Here is a 16505-nt window from a genome sequence, read left to right as displayed (position 1 = left end):
GTCACGTGGCGCCAGCTGAGCGTGTTTCCAATTATTCCCTCTGTCTTTTTTTTTTTTTTTGCCAGGCCTATGAAGAGCAGCAGCCCTCTGCAGCACTCAGGTTTGCCTGCCTCGCTCTTGTAAGTTCTTCCCTTTCAATTGTTATTTTTTTTTTTTTTTACAGTCAGATGGGGTTTTATTTTTTTTTAGTAATTTTTTCCTTTTTTTTTTTTTTTTAACGGTAAAATCAACTCTTGAAGAGTTTCTCGCTCGCTATTAGGAAGCTTCCAAATCTGAAGCTCTTTTTCTGCTGCCTGGAAATCCTAGACATCTGCAAGAGTTCAGTGCTAACAGTACTACTCAGTAATGAATCTGACAAAGATCACAAGATGTAGATTAAAAATAGGATGCAAGATATCACGCTGTTAGCACTCGGTAATGTAAAACTCATCTTGTCCTTGCTAGCAAAGAAAAGTTCTCTCTTCTCCTACTGTCTGGGTAAGAGCAGCACATTTGCATCCAGGCTGGGAGCTACACCAAATTATTTGCATCTTGTAAATGCTCAGTTTAATGTCCAACCAAAAATGTGTACCAAAATGGGCATGGCTCAGATCAGCTATTTTGTTTTCAGAAGACAGAGTGAGTGAGAGCTTTTTAGACTTAAAGCTGGAAAAATAAAGCTTGGAGAGGGAAAAAAAAAAGAGAGAGAGAGTGAGAAAGAACATTTGGTTTGCATTAGAAACCACAGACAGCTTCCATCGGGTGTGCTGAAGGTATAAGAATGGCAAGAGAAAATGACAAGCACTGAGAGCACTGGAGGAGAGAATGAATCCTTTGGAGAATTGTCTTTGAAGTAACTGTCCATACTACCAATACCTTGAGTTAAATTTGGTGGAAGATGGAGAAGAATCTTAAAGCTTGGCTCTTGCAATACTCTTTGCTGTGTAAAGTAACGTTTCTGGATATCTTAACTGGAAATCTTATAGACTCTGGGTTTGGTATCTCCTGTGTTTCTGTCACTTATGCAACCCTGAATCACCAGCTCTGGAAAGGATGTTGCCTTAGTTAAGGCTTGGGCTGTGGTCTAATATTTAGAGCAAGAGCAAGCATTTAACTGGAAGTCTTCAGGTCTGCTGGGTTTATTTTCTCCTCAGCCACTGGCTTGCTTTGAGACCTTAGGTAAGTCATTCAGGGTTAAACTTGGTTTTTGAACTGATGGAGCCCTGGTGGGGGTGGGGGAGGAGAAGATGGCTGTGGCAGCAGGGCAGAAGAGATGTTCTCTGGGGTAAGGTAAAATCTCTCAGAAGCATGGCAGGGGGTGTGATAGCTGAACACCCTCAGAGTGCCATTTCCTTCAGTGTTTTAAGAGGTACTTAGCTATTCTCTGCATCCCAGTCTCTTGGCAAAAGAGGGACCTCTTGGAGCACTTAGTACTGAAGGCAGTGCTCCCTTAAGCTCAGCAGCTTCAAGCAGAGCAAGAACAAGAAAGGGCTTCTGAATCTTTCCACCCTTCATTCTAAGCATGCTGCTCTCCAGAGAGCTGTATTCTGACCATTAAGCTATCAAGTCCTCTGCTTATCCATGTGCTTTTAATAACTGGTTTTAAATTCTTTCTCTTTGGGGATGTAAGAGCACAGGTAATGTTTGCACAGCATTGAAATCCCTGAATGAACAGTGCTGTTTCTTCTAATTGCACCACCTCCCCCCTGACAGGAGTCTGAATGTGCAGCTCAGGCTTGTTTCTGAGCTTCTTATTGCTGGTGTCCAACAGCAGTTGCCAGTGTCACAGAAGGAGCACCAGTCTCTCTTGCAGACTTTCAAGTGTTGCACGTTGCACTCACCTTCAGCACATAGCTCTGTTGCTTCCTACCCAGGTGCTGAGGGAAGATCTTCCTCTTCATCCTGCCCATCCTATTGCTTTCTCAGCTCCACAGCCAGCTCCAGATGGCATTTTTACTGACCTTCAGACATACAGGGAAAGCAACAGCAAGCTTCACAAGATTAATTCTCTAGTACACTGGGATTTCCCAACTCAAAGGTTTCAATTAAGTTCATACACACTATGGTAGGGTAATGCTTTAGGTTTACCAAGCCATTTAAAAGTGTATTTTTTAAAAGAAAGAAAGAAACAACCAAAATCTTCAAACACTGAAGGTCTTTACATTTTAGTAGGGTTAAGTGTCAGTCAGCTTTCAACTAATCAACAAAAAACACACAAAAAAATTGCACACTTGTGATGCTGACTTACACCATCAGCAGCTACTTCAGTTCCCAAAATTATTGTTCTAATGTAATTAATAGCACTTTTCAGCTCTGTATTTCAAAATTAATGACTGCATGGAGGCTCTGAAAGTAAGGTTCTCTGCATAGTGCAGGAGGAGGGATCAGACCTAGAGAAATAAGAGCTCATGCCTTACTCTGGGTGCAAAGCGCAAACATATCTGCCTAGTTCTTCAGAGGTGCAAAAGACCCCAAATCAAACTCAGCTACTCAGCTCAGAGCACAATGTACAAAGTTTTTCTCTCAGTGGCATCCCTGAGAAGTGCCTTTGAGGTTACATTGATTTCCAATGTCATGTACAACACCTGCAGCCTCTTTGATTCATTCACATCCTTTAGTTTCAACATGCACTAACCAGCTAGGTATCATGAAGAGAACAGAAAAGTTTGTGTAATGAACATCATCATAGAAATTTAGACTTCCTCTTGCTGAATTTTCAGCCCTGGCACACACCTACCAAAATATTTCTAGAAAGCCTTTTCTGAGAGAAGAAGGAAAGAGTTTAACAAAGCGTCCCTTTATTATCCCAACATGCTCACTACTTTTCTCATTTTACAAGATGAGTAACTTTGTCCAACTTTGTCACACTTGGATTTTATAGCATTTTCTCCATTTTCTCTTAAGTTTTTATGCTGAATCACAGGCTGAAACAAGCCATTTCTGTAATGGGACACTTATTGATGGATGTATTGGAGCTGTATGCCTTTATAGAGTTCAATCCCTAATCAGATATTCACATCTTAAGTGCTTCACTGGATCTCTCTGTTGCTGTTAAATGCATGGCCTTAAGTGGGTTCTGGAGTGCAAAGGCAGGGGTTTTATAGCAGCCTAACATTCCTCATTCTCTGATGGCTGAGTTCTACTTTTGCTAAACCTCTTACAAATCAGATATACCAGACAGAGAACTTAACCTGCACAATTGGATTAATCTTCTTGGAATTATAGTGGTTTCATGAATCAAACTTCAGAAGGAGCTTCCTCTTTCCAAATAGTGTTAGGAGGACAGGATAATGCTTTTAAAGTATCTTCCCTCTCAATCTGGGATTTCAACATGCAGATTCAGCAGGAGCCTAGAGGAAGCAGAACAATGCAAGCATCAAAAACATTTATTAAAAGCACTCCATTGTGCTTGGGGAGCATGGGAAGAGAATGAAAAGGTGAAGGGAGAATTTGGTAGAGCACTGCACAGAAACAGAATTAGCAAGTCATGAGATATCACGTGGCTGTGAGCAGACTGAGAGGCTCTGTTGATTTGATTTATTCATTAGAGCTTTTCAGTAGTGTAGGTTATTAAGTGGGAGAAAGTAGGGTATATTACAACTTACTTTTTATATTTCCTTTCCTGGAGGCTATTTAGCACCAGAGAAGCAGAGAAAGCTGTTGAAAGTATGATGCCACATAAATGGGAGCACGAGAGGAAAAAGAGCAGCACCAGCAGCTCTCTGAAGATGGATGGAAAGAGCAGTGCTGGGAACAGGAAGTCAAGAAAGTTTCGCTCCCTCTCGAGATCACTCATCCTGTGCAACGCCAAAACCAGCGACGACGGCTCGAGTCCTGACGAGAAGTGCCCTGATCCCTTGGAGATCTCTACCAGCTGGGGTCAAGGGGATTTTGACTGCTGTGCTAGAACACCACTGCCATACACATCAGAGACAGAAGAGAGTCCACCCGATCCTGCACGTGTGATCCCCAGCATGGTCCAGCCCAAAGCGGCAGCAAACAAGAACTGCAACAACATGAGGAGAAAGTTACTCACCAAGGTAGGCAGCTGAGTGCGGTGTGCTGTGACCTTCCCCACTGCAACAGTTCCTAGATATTCCTCAGGAGCACAGCATTCTGCTTGGCTTTTCAGAGCCTGCAAGCCTGCAGGCTCCTTGCCCTGTGTAAACAGCATGGGAATGTATTAGCTTCCCTGCCGTGCTGTTGCGCTCCGCTGCTGATGTTGTGCTGCACTCGGTGAGTGCCAGGCTGCTCTGGGTGGATTCAGAGCATGTCTGGTGTCTTCTACCTGCAGTTCAGTACTACAGTGACAGTCTTCTGTTATCAGCTGAATAAAGTGCGTTTGTAAAGTGTGAGCCCATGAGATCTCACAAGCTATGCAAGTATGAATGATATTAATACTATGACAGGCACAGGAGATTCAGCAGGAAGATATTCTTCCTGATTCAGGAGGGAGGGAGTGATGGCTCTAAACCCACCAGGGGTATGACTTTTTCCTAGATAGCTTCTTATGACACCCTTATTCTTTAATCAGGAAGTAACTGTGCTACCCCTAACAAACTGAACCATTTTTCATCCTGGGCAATGTATTTCCCATGCCTTTAGAATGTTCCCTTTCAGTGGCATTCTGATTTTCCACTTTCTCTCTACCTGTTGATGTGATGTGTCAAAGGGACTTCCCTGAGAGTATGCCATGTCTTTTAACACAGCCTGTGTCCTCCTGGCACCTCCCCTTGTTCTACAGCTATTACCTCTGCAGGTAGTGGCTTCTGTGAAAGGATTGGTCCTCTCACCTGCAGTGTTTCTAATCTGCTCTATTTTATTTGACATAACTTCAGTAGAAATTAGCTAAAACTAGACTTCTGTGTCTTAACAGTGGCACAGTGGTACCGCGAGTCAGAGTCTCCTACTCCTGGAATTTCTTGCATTCAGTTCAGGACTGCAAACACTGCAGCAGGACAGGGTTCTGGCTGTGAGGTGTTTCAGCTTCTGGCAGGGTCCCAGCTCAAGGACAAACCCAAAGCAACTTTCTACTACATTCTGACAGAAAACATAAATAGGTGGCACTGACCCAGGTCTGAGAGTATTCTTGGTCACCTGCAAAACCACACTGCCTCCTCTCCTTTGGAAGGAGTCCATAGGCACTCTGCTGATTTCCTTCTGTGAGCCAAGGAAGAGATGGCCTCTGTGGACTCCCCCCTCTTTATTAACAGAGCTGCAGCACTTTCTCCTTGTCTCAGCTGCCCATCTACTTGCTTGCATACCTCCAAAATATGCAGGACTCAAGTAACCTTTGTGATCCATATCCATGTGAAACTGCTCAGTATCTGACTGCAGGCTGTAAGTTTAGATCATCTTCTATTATAGCTGGCAAGCAGTTCAAACAGGGATCTTGGGAACAGAGTAAGTCTCACAATTAATGCCACTGCACAGATAAATAGAACTGCCAAGGGTAGAAATCTACCCTTAGGCTGCAGTGTTAGTGTCACTGAACAGGATGGGTCAGGAGCCTGGGTGTATGGTGACACAGTCATCAACAGAGTTCCTTAGAGCAGCACTTGGGTTGTTTAGTGCCCCAGTGAACAATGGGTACATTAAATTTCTTCTCCAGGGCTCTCCTAGCAATATAAACCTCTCTAGATGCTCCTTGCAAATCATCCTCACCTTTCAGAGTCAGGGATCAATGAATGATTCTTAAAAGCCTTCTCTCAGAATGATAAATGGGATGAAATTTGGTGACAGCTACAATGACCTTATCCTGGCACTATTCTTGCTGAGGCTTTGCCCTGTGTTTAGAAAGCAGTGGTCTCTGTCTCTCACATGGCACAAGCTGATCAGAACAATCTTCCTGTACCATGTGTCAGAAGGCTTAAGCTCTCTTTTTAAGAAAGAAGACAACAAACATGTGGCTTAAGCTCTCCCTTTAAGAAAGAAGACAACAAACATGTTTGCAGTCCCAGCATGACACTCACTCTCTGCATCTCCAAATGACACCAGAAGTCCACCATGTGTGACTCAGACCTGAAAGATCCTCGTCTTTGTTCAAGAAAATTGGTTCCATTCCTTCTGCGGTGCTGCTGAGGATATTCCACTCTTCTTCTGCTTCCCAGTGCCTGCAGCCCAAAGCATGACTCTGAAGGTGTTAACAGCTCCCACAGAACTGAACCCTGACAGTTTTGCAGTCATATGGGAAGGAAAGGAGAGTCTTTAAAAGTCCTGCATGATTTAATGCTCTCTGTGAATTTCTTCTCCAGAGGTGTGCTTTGTCTGGTACAGGCAGAGCTGGAAAGCCAGAGCACAGATGTCAGATCTCCTTGATAGTTTGCTTCTCACAGAGTCAGCAGTTTCCAGGTGGCCTGAAAGGAAAAGAAAACAACAAAATATGTCAGCAGTGTCTGATACTTTGTGCACTGATGCAGCAGGAGCTGTGAAGGATGAGCTTGCCTGCTCATGTCATTACAAAGTCTGAATCCATGCCAGTTATAGGAGGAATGGACAGGACTAGACACTATCAGCTCTGGTTCTTCAGAGAGCAGCAGTCTGTGCTGGGTGTTAAAGCCTGCTTCAAGAAGTGTTCCATTACCTCTCCCCCTGCATCAGCCAGAGGGTCTGGTAGCAGGGCTGAAAAAACATCTAGAACAAACTCAGCAGGGGAAGGGCTGACTGTGCAAACATTGGATCCAAGCTGATCTGACTGCATGGCTTCACTCAGTTCTAGAAACTTCTCCATGTTTACTTTGGTCCCTGACCCTCTGCCTCAAGAGGGGAAAAAGAAAAAGGCTGATTTCCTCCCTCACCAGAATGTATTTTTATTAATCCATCTTCATGCAAACCCAACTTAGCTGGCCCCTTGGGACCAGGACAAGTGTTACAGCAGCAGACTGTAATGTCTCAAACATGAGCCTATGGGCAGGACCAAAAGCAAAGCCAGAAGAGGAGACTGCATTTCTTTAGACATTTATGTGTCCTCCCTTTTCCTCCTTGTTCCTTCTGCTTTCCCAACCTTCTTGCTTTTGTGGCATCAGGGCCACGTTATCCCCATAGCAAGCTGGGAAAAGAGGCTGCTGTGGGTGCTGCAAAATGTGGGCTAAGGTAAAGGCTCCCAGGAAGACAGACTAAAAGCCAGGTGAGAGTGGAAAGGTCCATCTGTAACATCTGAGGAGACAGATGGTTTTTTGTCCATGGCTGAACCTTAATCCTGTGCCCTGCTTGCATCATCCAAAGGCTTTCTAGCTTCTGCCATTTTATTAATTGCAGAGGGAATATGCTGCTGGGAAAATGAATTACATCTACTGTAAATATTTTGAAAAGACCAAGGCACTGGCTAGGGAATGTCAGAACTGGTGGAGTCACAGCAGTTTAATGCCAGAGAGACTCTGGCCCTTTCTCTGGCAGAAGTGACGCAGAAACAAAATGCTTGTTGAAGAAGACTCAACCCACCACTTGGAAATCCCAGTCACTTCACAGTCAGAAGGGCCAGAAAAGCTAAATGTTTAAAGTGATTACTGCACTGTTGTCAGATTGGTTTGCTTTGCTTTATTTTCTTTTTTTAAACCAGCAGTCAATCAGCTCATTGTCATATGCTTGGCTAAGTGAGGCAAAGACCTCACTTGAACTAGCCTTGTATAACACTTGAACTAGCCTTGTATAACACTTGTGTTCAGACAATCTAACCACTGTGTCTTGTGCTGAGGGCACAAAGGTTCTTCAGTTTTCCATAGATGCCATGGTTACCCTTCTTTCTAAACAACATCTGGGATTAGATGTTTTGAGATGGGACTCCAGGCTAGAAAAGCCTAATGCAAGCATGAAGGCAAAAGAAGGCTTTTAAATGGCAGATGGAAGACATCCTCAGAGCTTATGTGACAAAACAAGCCCAAAGGGAGCAGGAGGAGAGAACTGGCCTGGGTGTGCAAATTACTTTCCAGAACTAAACACACAAACAATTAATCCACTCTCACCTGTGACAAAAATGCATTCCCAAAGGCTCTGGAACTCCATCTTTGCTTTTCATCTTTCAGCCAAACAGGTCCACTTTAAAGACAGCATTTGCTCAGAATCCATTGCCAACACTCCCACAGACTTCCTTCATTTTGTTTCCTCAGCACAGAGTGGACATTACAACACAGATACAACTCTCCTCAGAGTCCTGAAGTGCTTGGAAGCAAAGCCCTTGTAAAAACAAAGAGATTTTATTCACTGTCAGCAACATGCATTTCAGTAGATGTTCTAACAACGAGTGGGCAAGGTTGACATGGACTCCACCTGCCCACACATCAAACCTGACAACCTCATTCTAGCAGATTCTCAGCACTGTAAATTACCTTTTGAAACAAGCAGGAAGCTTCAAAAAGGAGGAGGATGAAAAGTAAATACTGTCTTTACTCTTGCAGTATTTCTGTACATAAACTAACGAGTGAGAGAGGAAATCAAAGATGTTACAGAACAAAACCCAAAGCCAACTGACTGCTGGCACATGAAATGGTCAAATGTTGCTTTCTTTTCTTTTCTCTAGAGAACAGCTTTTATTCATTTCTGTTGTGTTGCAATCACTTGGATGTGAATATGGGGATCTATAGCCAGGACCCAAAGAAGTGCAGATGCTGACAGCACACAGATATCTGCCACACACCCCCACAGCCCAGCTATTCTTATTTTTGTTTTTTTAAAGAAATAACTCCCATAAGGGACTTGCAGAAGCTATTGACACACAGAGCTTCTTTGAAATGTGGCCCAGCTTGGTAAGATGACTACAGATGTAAACAAATGCTGTTCCCAAGGTTTGTCTGCAGTGTACAATGGATTTAACCTCTACTTTCCTTCTCACTAAGTGCATGCAGCTTATTGATTTTGGAAAGAATATCCATACCAGTTTTCATGTGGTGTCATTTCACATGCATGTCCCAATATAACCCAGAATTTCCAGCCTGGCATGTGTCCCATTGGACAAACTGTAATATTTGCCCCAGAGGATTTACATGGGGCTGCAATGAAAAAACCTCAGAGCCAAACCCACTCAGTGATGTCCTGTGAAACTGATGAGAGCCAAGTCACTTTTGGACAACTAATGATGAAGATTTCCATAAACACTAGGAACAGAGCAGCTGTGAATGAGTTACAGGAAGGGCATAAGCACAACTGTGCTCTTCACAGTGATGAGTTGGGGACAAAACAAAAAGGCCTTCCATTAAATCAAAATCAAGGACAAAATGAATAGCTCTGCAAAGTTCTGTGTGTGCCTGAACAGTGTCTGTGAGAGGATTTATAGGTATTTCAAAGGAGCAGTACACAAGAGCATGGGCTCCTGAGAAGCTGGTAAGTCCAAACTTCAATTCTGGCTACAGAAACCAAGGGAAATGGCTTTTAAAAACCACTATATATAATACAATTATTCTTTGACAGATGTTTCAAAATCCCTAGCCAACTGGCAGAATAGTTTCCCTTAATCTCTATCTAGATCACAGGTCTCCTGTTTAAAAAGCAGGACACTACACTGCTGAAACCTGTGAGTTAAATGGATGCTTGCAGGATCTGGCCCATAAAATCTTCCTGATCCCTAACATAAAAGGCCAATGCAAACAAACAAACAAGCAAACAAAAAAAGGCAGCTCACATTTTTCGCTACTCAAGATCAGAAATCTTAAGACATTAGAATTCTAACCTTTATTTTGTTACCATGCCAAAACCTTCAAAGCACTGCTGTAAGACAGAAAGGAAGGTAGTATAGTCCTGACCACAAGTATGTATTGGCCAAGTTATTTACCTTGGGTAAAAAGTAAATGCAGAAGCTCCAAAACTAATGTTGGGATTCAAGCAAACTGGTTTAAAATAGACTTCTGCCCCTGCTCATACACTTACTCACTAGAAGCACTCTTCATGGACAAGGGAGGCTTCGTGAAATCCAGCCATTCCTCACTGATGGCAGACAACCTGGAATGCCAGCAAAGCCACAGGGCTAATGAGGCAGGCAAGACAAGTATCCATAGCACACTGAACCCAGCCTGTGGTGAGACCAGGGCACCAGCTTCAGTCATTTATTCACTGATTCACAGCCTTAGGTTTACTCTGGCAGCTTTCAGACTGGGAGCCTGGAAGAGAATGACCTCTATTGACATCACTGTAAATCTGGGGATTGTGTTTGCTGTCAGTCAGGTCTGCTGTGATCCCCCCACTGATGGGCATGGAAAGGCTTACAGGTTCTAACTCTGCTCAGGGCAGAAATGAAGCCCTGCTGATGGTGGGAAAGGTGGCTACACAGCTTTGCTTGTGCTGTCAGAACACTGCACATTACTGGAATTAGTTCATGCCACTGTGACCAGGGGACCCTGGAGCAATACAGACAGTTGACCACTGCTGTATTTTGTGGCCTGTCCTAACGTATGAAATTTGCCTCCCCTTCAGAAATCTGTTCCTCAGTCATACAAATCTCTTGGGAACAAGCCTGGATCCAGGATACACTGAGAGCCCTCTTCACTTTGTGGAGTATGGAGAGGCTGGCGAGGGCAGAGGAGGTGGGTTCAGATGGGAGCAGACTGAGTGAAAGCTTGAATTAGGAGAACTGCTAAGCAAATGGAAAAGCAATTGTGTGTTAACTTTTCAGCTCTCCTCATCTCCTAGAATTTTTAAGTGTTCACACATTTGTGCTGTGTGTTTCCCAGACTAATGTGTTGTCCCTCATGTGCTTTGTCACTCCAGTCTTTGCTTTACTTACTCATGACTCATGACACTCTTTCTCTTTGGCCATATGTTAATGATTCATAGCTGTTAAAAATGTGCTTGCAGTTAGTCCTCCAGATGTAGCACGCAGACTGCAGCAACCTCAACCAGTCTGGAGTGGACAAAGGATCTTCCACTGTCACAGTCTCTCTGCTCCCCTGCTCCCACATCACAGGGGTGGAGCTCCCAGTGTTTTGTGTACACTTTATTTTCCCTTCAGGCCTTTTCTGTTTTCCAAAGTATTTCCTTTCCTGGCATACATTTGTTTTCCTCCCTGTCTTTCTTATAGTAGTTAGCACAGGCAACTATGTATGCAGTCACTATGAAGAGCCTATTTTCTGTTCTCTTCCCTTCTGTGGAGAGAGGCATTTGATTGTAATACATCCCTCTGCAAGCTGGCAGCCACTGAAACCCTGAGGAAAACAACTCTTTAAACACTGACTCTCTGGTACAATTACTCTTTCCAAAGTGTGGGGTTAAAGGCCTGTTCCTGTCCTACCTGGAGGCACTGTGGTCCTAAACCCAAGAATATTTTCTGTATCACTTTAAAAGTTACTTACAGCTGAGCCTTTTTATGTCCTTGGTACATTTTCTTTCATGCACCTTTTCCTCTTCTGAACCAGGACAGTTGCATCTGTAGGCTGTGTACAAGCACAGGGAACAGCAGCTCAGGAATCAAGCTGTCCAGGACTCCAAAGTGTGCATTGCTATGGAAAGGGTTCACAAGCAGCCCCATGCCTGCTGGAGGTGCAGCTAACAGGTACTGTACACGTGGAGTCCTTAGTAGGGAGCCATTTGTCTGCATGGACTGTGCATGACCACCTTCCTGGGACAGGCTGTGCTTGTAGCATAGTTTCAGAGCAGGGTTAGGGAACCATTTCTTACAATGCTTCCACTTGGAGAGACAGATCAAGAGTCTAGAGAAATAAAATTGTGCCCATTTAGGGATCAGATGGTTCTCAATTACATTAAGAAATCCAACTTGGAAGAAGGAAGGATTGTACAGAACATCACGTTTGCAAATTTTCCTAGTTGCCCTCTTACAGGGCCATGGAGGATGTCACCAGCCCAACCAGCCCACTGGAAAGCAGAGTGAGCTGTGTTTCCTAACAGAGAGAAAAGGGCATAGTCCCTGATCCACTTGCAGAGGCAAGGTAGTGAGAGCAGGGCAATATTTTGCCTGGCTATGAGGCGTGCATGCAAAGGCAGCCACTGATCACCAGGACTGAGCAGAAGAGAAGAGCAACAGGAACTAAAGCTAGAAGGGGACAGGGTGCACCACTCCTCAAGACATCTCGTGGTAACTCTGCACAAAGCAAAGGAGGGATTGCAGCCAGTTCCTCAGTGGGTGAGCCACGTGGCACCACTGTGTCACACTGATCGTTGTGGAATGATGTGCAAGCAGGTGCCTTTCTCCTTTTCCCAAAGGGATGCTCGTCTGTGCCCAGGGGATGAACTGGTAGCACTGAATGGACAACCACCTAAAGCTCTGTGCAGGAAGGAAGCTGAGCCTCTCCTTCACCCCCCATCACGGCTGCTGAACATCATGGAGGCTGGCAAAGTAAGCATGGCAGTTGTGGTTGCCTCCCACAGCGGTGGGGTGATCTGACAACATCTGCTTGAGAAAGAAGGGGAATGCATGCATCAGACATTAGAAGAATATGGGTTTGTTCTTCCTGACAAAGCTCCAGACCTCTTGTGGTCAGGCTCTGGTGAGCTCCAGCATAGCTTTTTTCCCAGATAAACAGAGGCTATGGGGACGCCAAGGCCCTGGGAAATTCTAGCAAGGACTGTGTCACCCCTCCTTTTGGCAACACGTAGCTTGCCAAGATTAATTTTCTATTTGGAAGCTGAGCAAAGACAAGAGGTGGACTTAAGCAAAGATCCATGAATCAAGAAGCTAAAGACCACGTCTTGCACTGAAATAGTTTTGTGGATCTAGGATCACTAGGAAATTTCCATGGTGAATGTTATCAGAGTCTGTTACAGAAAGAGAGGAAGAAGAGGCAGCATTAAAAGGTCAGCAACCCCAGATTATCACTAAATCAATCAGTGGAAAACCTTTTTGAACTTTTTTTCACAGGGTGCATTTCATTAGATCAGGCACATTTCATTTCAGGCTTCCTATCTTCTCATCCACACCCCAAACTAGATAGCATCACATTTACCATTTGGAAGAAAACAAAGATTTATTGCAGACTTCAAATTTTGATATTCCAAGGGGGAAAAAAAGGCACTTTTGGCTTGCTGTCTGCAACAGAGCCACACTGAAAGCTCTGACATAGTCCTAGACAGAGAAAATCCTCCTGACTGGTGCTGCTATCAGGTCTGAGTAGAGTCTGCCTCTTTCTAGCACAGCAGTGAACTGTCTCACTCAGATATCTGCTGGGTGCTGCCAAGTTTTTGCTCATTTTATCTCCTTCAAATGCCTAAGTGGCCAGAGATGAACCATATTGAACTCCTGCAGCATAGTGCCTCCCGAGAGGCAGCCAGGTAAACTGTGCATTTAGAGACAAGTCTGCAGCAAATTGAGGGTTAATAGCAAAGGCTTTTCAAGCTAGCTAGCTTGGGAAGAGAAACACTGCAAAATCATTTCCAAACTGTCTCTGTAAGGATTTTTGCATTTCATACTCTAAAAGTGTCAGTCCCTAGCTAGGGGAGCAGGATTCTGCTGCTTGGCAATGCCTCCACCTGCTGCCGAGGAAGGAAACCAGCATTGATTAGTTCTGGAGCTGTCTCCAAGCAGCACTGCTAAAAAAGCCAGGCTTCTGCGAGAAAATGCTCTCCTTAGTCGGCTCCAGAGAGGTTAGAACATGCAGGTCCTGTTCTGATGCTCCTCTCCTGGCCTTCTTAACCCCTGCAGAACATCGCTGAGCAAACCCCATTTCTATTTGAAGGTTTCATGTCTTTCAAGTCAGTTTCCAGGCACATATTTAGCAATGCCCTTCCTTTGACTGGGATTCCCTCAGAGCCAGTCAGATTCCTCATGTCACAGCAGAAGCAGGGATTTCAGGAAGCACATGAATCCAGAAACTCCTCCTAACTCCAACCATTCTTCAGCTATGGTAATTTCTTTATTTTCAATTTGTTCCACAAACCTGCTTTTAGAAACCTGAATGTTTTATCTGCACCTTTTTCAATGCTGGCATAAGTGGCCAGATTTTTCAAAAGCAGCTAAAAGTTGCCAACTAGAAGGGGCTGAAGGATGGGTCAAGGAGCCTGGGTGGATGGTGACAGAGTCATCAACAGAGTTCCTTAGAGCAGCATTTGGGTTGCTTAGTGCCACAGTGAAAAATGGGTACATTAAATTCCCTCTCAGGGCTCTCTTAGCAATATAAGCCTCTCTAGATATTCCTTGCAAATCATCCTCACCTTTCAGTGTCATGGATCAGTGAGTGATTCGAAAAAGTCTTCTCTCAGAATGCTGAATGGGATGAAATTAGGTGAGAGCTACAACGACCAGCTAAAAGTTTCCAACTAGAAGGGGCTGAATTTTTTGAAAACACTAAATCCTGGTCCTCAGAGGATTATTTTTTTAATTACCCAGACTGTATTTTAACTAAAACCTTTCCTTCTAAATCAGCAAAACTTAGACACCGATCCAGTAGTGCAAAGCTGCACTTAAAGATTTTTCCTTTTAGCAACAACAACCTTCTAAAGGGATGGAAACTGAGTGCCCAGAGGCACCAGTGAGCTCCAGGATTTAGACAAATGTGGCTGCAGTTTACTTACATACCAAAACACGAGTCTGCCTGAACCATCTTGGGGCGGGGGGGAGGGTGTCCAGTTAGGGTTTTAGTTAAAGTCCAGAATCTATTCCTGTCTTATCACTTTAGCAAGTTATGGTCATGTTTACAGCAAAGATTTGAGCTCTGTTCTCCTTTGTGATTCTACTTATCTTAAATAATTCCTTTTGCCCCACGTGTTTTGATTCAGGCTGAAATGTTTGAGAGCCAGATTAGGAGAAATTTTATTTTCACTTTTAAGACCACTTTCAGATTTCCTTGCCTAGCAATACATTGTTATTGTTTTTTTTGTCAGGAGACACCGAGCTGCAAGGAAAGGCCTCTGGGAACACACAACAGCTTTCTGCACAGGAACGCTGCCTGCCAGCGGACCCGCAGCAACTCAACCAGTAAGCTGCAAAGAAGTGACCTTGTCTCTGGTTACACCCAGGCAGTGCTCAGCACAGCACTTGATATGATGTGCTGCTGCGTGGGAAAGAACTGCAGATGCTGCCCAAGTTGATTCTGGGATCCTCCTTGAGTTGAGTCAGATCCTCCTCCTATGCATCAGCAACTCCTATCCATCAGCTAGGAGGTGCTGATGCATAGAAGTATCAGCTTTTACACTCTCAACACCCTGCAGTCAGGAGTTTTGTGCACAAGTATTCCACTGGATGTTTCCCAAGGTGTATCCTGTTTAGGATGCTCTTTTGGTGGGGACTGTGTGTGTGTTTGACTGTATTTAACATGTATGGCTGCTCCGACTGACTGAAGGTTCCCTGCCTGCTCAGAGAGATTTACTAGAGGAGATACAATTCCTAAATAACACTTACCTGATAAAGTGAATGCACAGGAATGTCCAATGCTTGAGAAGTAACCCAGCCTTCTCTCACTGACAGGTGTAGACCCATGCTGGCTGGGGGAGATGGACTGCTCAGCACCACGGAAAGCCCCCAGGGACCGGCAGCCTCACGCGCTCCACACCAGCCGCAAGTCTCTTTCCCAACAGCTTGACTGCTCTGCAGGGAGAGCCCCAGTAGGTGCTACAGGAAATCACCCAGAAAACAGAAAAAACTGTCACCAAAAGGGCTCTCAAAGACCTTGGCAGTCATGGCTCCCACCAAAACCTGCCTTCCTTGCAGGCTGTGTGTGATGGTTTGACTTCCAGACTGAGCTAGCCTGGTTATTGTCGGTGGGGGGGGAATTTCAGCTCACACCGACACACTGTGCCAGGGAAAATAGTGCATGCCTTCGTCCTCCACTTTTCAACCCTATCCCTGCTCTGGGAGGAGTAGGAGAGTGAGAAAGGCTCTGTGCCAGCAAACCCCATTTCTTCAGCAGCCTCTGCCTCCTCTTGCCCCAGCAGGTTTCAGTGTATGTAACCCGCCCTGTGCAGCCACCCACTGCTGCCTTAGAGCTCACCACCCAAGAGGCACTTCCCAGGCACCCCTCCACTGCTGGCTGTGGAGATGCTCCCTGCACAGCCAATACAACCCTGGCCTGAGCTTTGGGCACTGCCACTGTGAGCCTCCTGAGCTGCCTCCCCTGGCCCAGCCATGGGCTCTCCTCACGGCTGGTAGCTGCTGCCTTGGTAGTGCAGGCTGCATGAGGCCCTTCTGCCCCTGGCACAGTTAAATGATCCTGGCTGGCACAGGCTGCAGCCTGGCGTGGGAAGAAGGAGGAGAAACTTCTCTCACACAGAAGCAAAACCAAACTGAAACCTTCCAATTTCAGATTCAGAGCCACTCATCAATAAAGGATCACCCTGCCCTGGCAGAAGTGTACCATTTGGAGAGTCTGATTTTGGTATCGCACAGGCATTTCTCTCTTAATCATGTTCCCAGTCTCCTGGTGAATAAACAATTTTGTTTTCATGCCAAAATGGAGACTTTTCTTGCATATGCAGAAGCTGATGTTCCATGCACCTCAACACTTGTCATTTTGCTTCAGTAAAGAAAAAGCGGTGAACTCTCTTGGGCTTGTAATGAGTGCAATTAACTTTGGTGCTGCTGAACTGCCTTACACAGCCAGCTTTAGGTAATGACTTCTGTCAGTGCTTAAATTAGTTTGTAATACCCAATTCTA

General features: G+C 44.8%; 1 protein-coding gene across 1 annotated transcript in view; it reads left to right on the top strand.

The window, feature by feature from the left end:
- Window positions 1-3692: 3692 nt before the first annotated feature.
- The window catches only part of IL16 (interleukin 16), a 29846-nt gene continuing 17033 nt past the window's right edge, over window positions 3693-16505 (top strand). Inside the window, exons 1-5 of the mRNA XM_054387995.1 lie at window positions 3693-4019; window positions 11319-11455; window positions 12124-12256; window positions 14737-14830; window positions 15320-15456. Coding sequence (XP_054243970.1) covers window positions 3708-4019; window positions 11319-11455; window positions 12124-12256; window positions 14737-14830; window positions 15320-15456 — 813 coding nt within the window. The 5' untranslated portion in view covers window positions 3693-3707. The remainder of the gene's footprint in view (window positions 4020-11318; window positions 11456-12123; window positions 12257-14736; window positions 14831-15319; window positions 15457-16505) is intronic.

The sequence above is a fragment of the Indicator indicator genome, chromosome 16 (genome assembly GCF_027791375.1).
Source record: "Indicator indicator isolate 239-I01 chromosome 16, UM_Iind_1.1, whole genome shotgun sequence".
Lineage (NCBI taxonomy): Eukaryota > Metazoa > Chordata > Aves > Piciformes > Indicatoridae > Indicator > Indicator indicator.
Note: the sequence above shows the minus strand (reverse complement) of the source record. Positions and strands in the feature narration are given on the sequence as shown.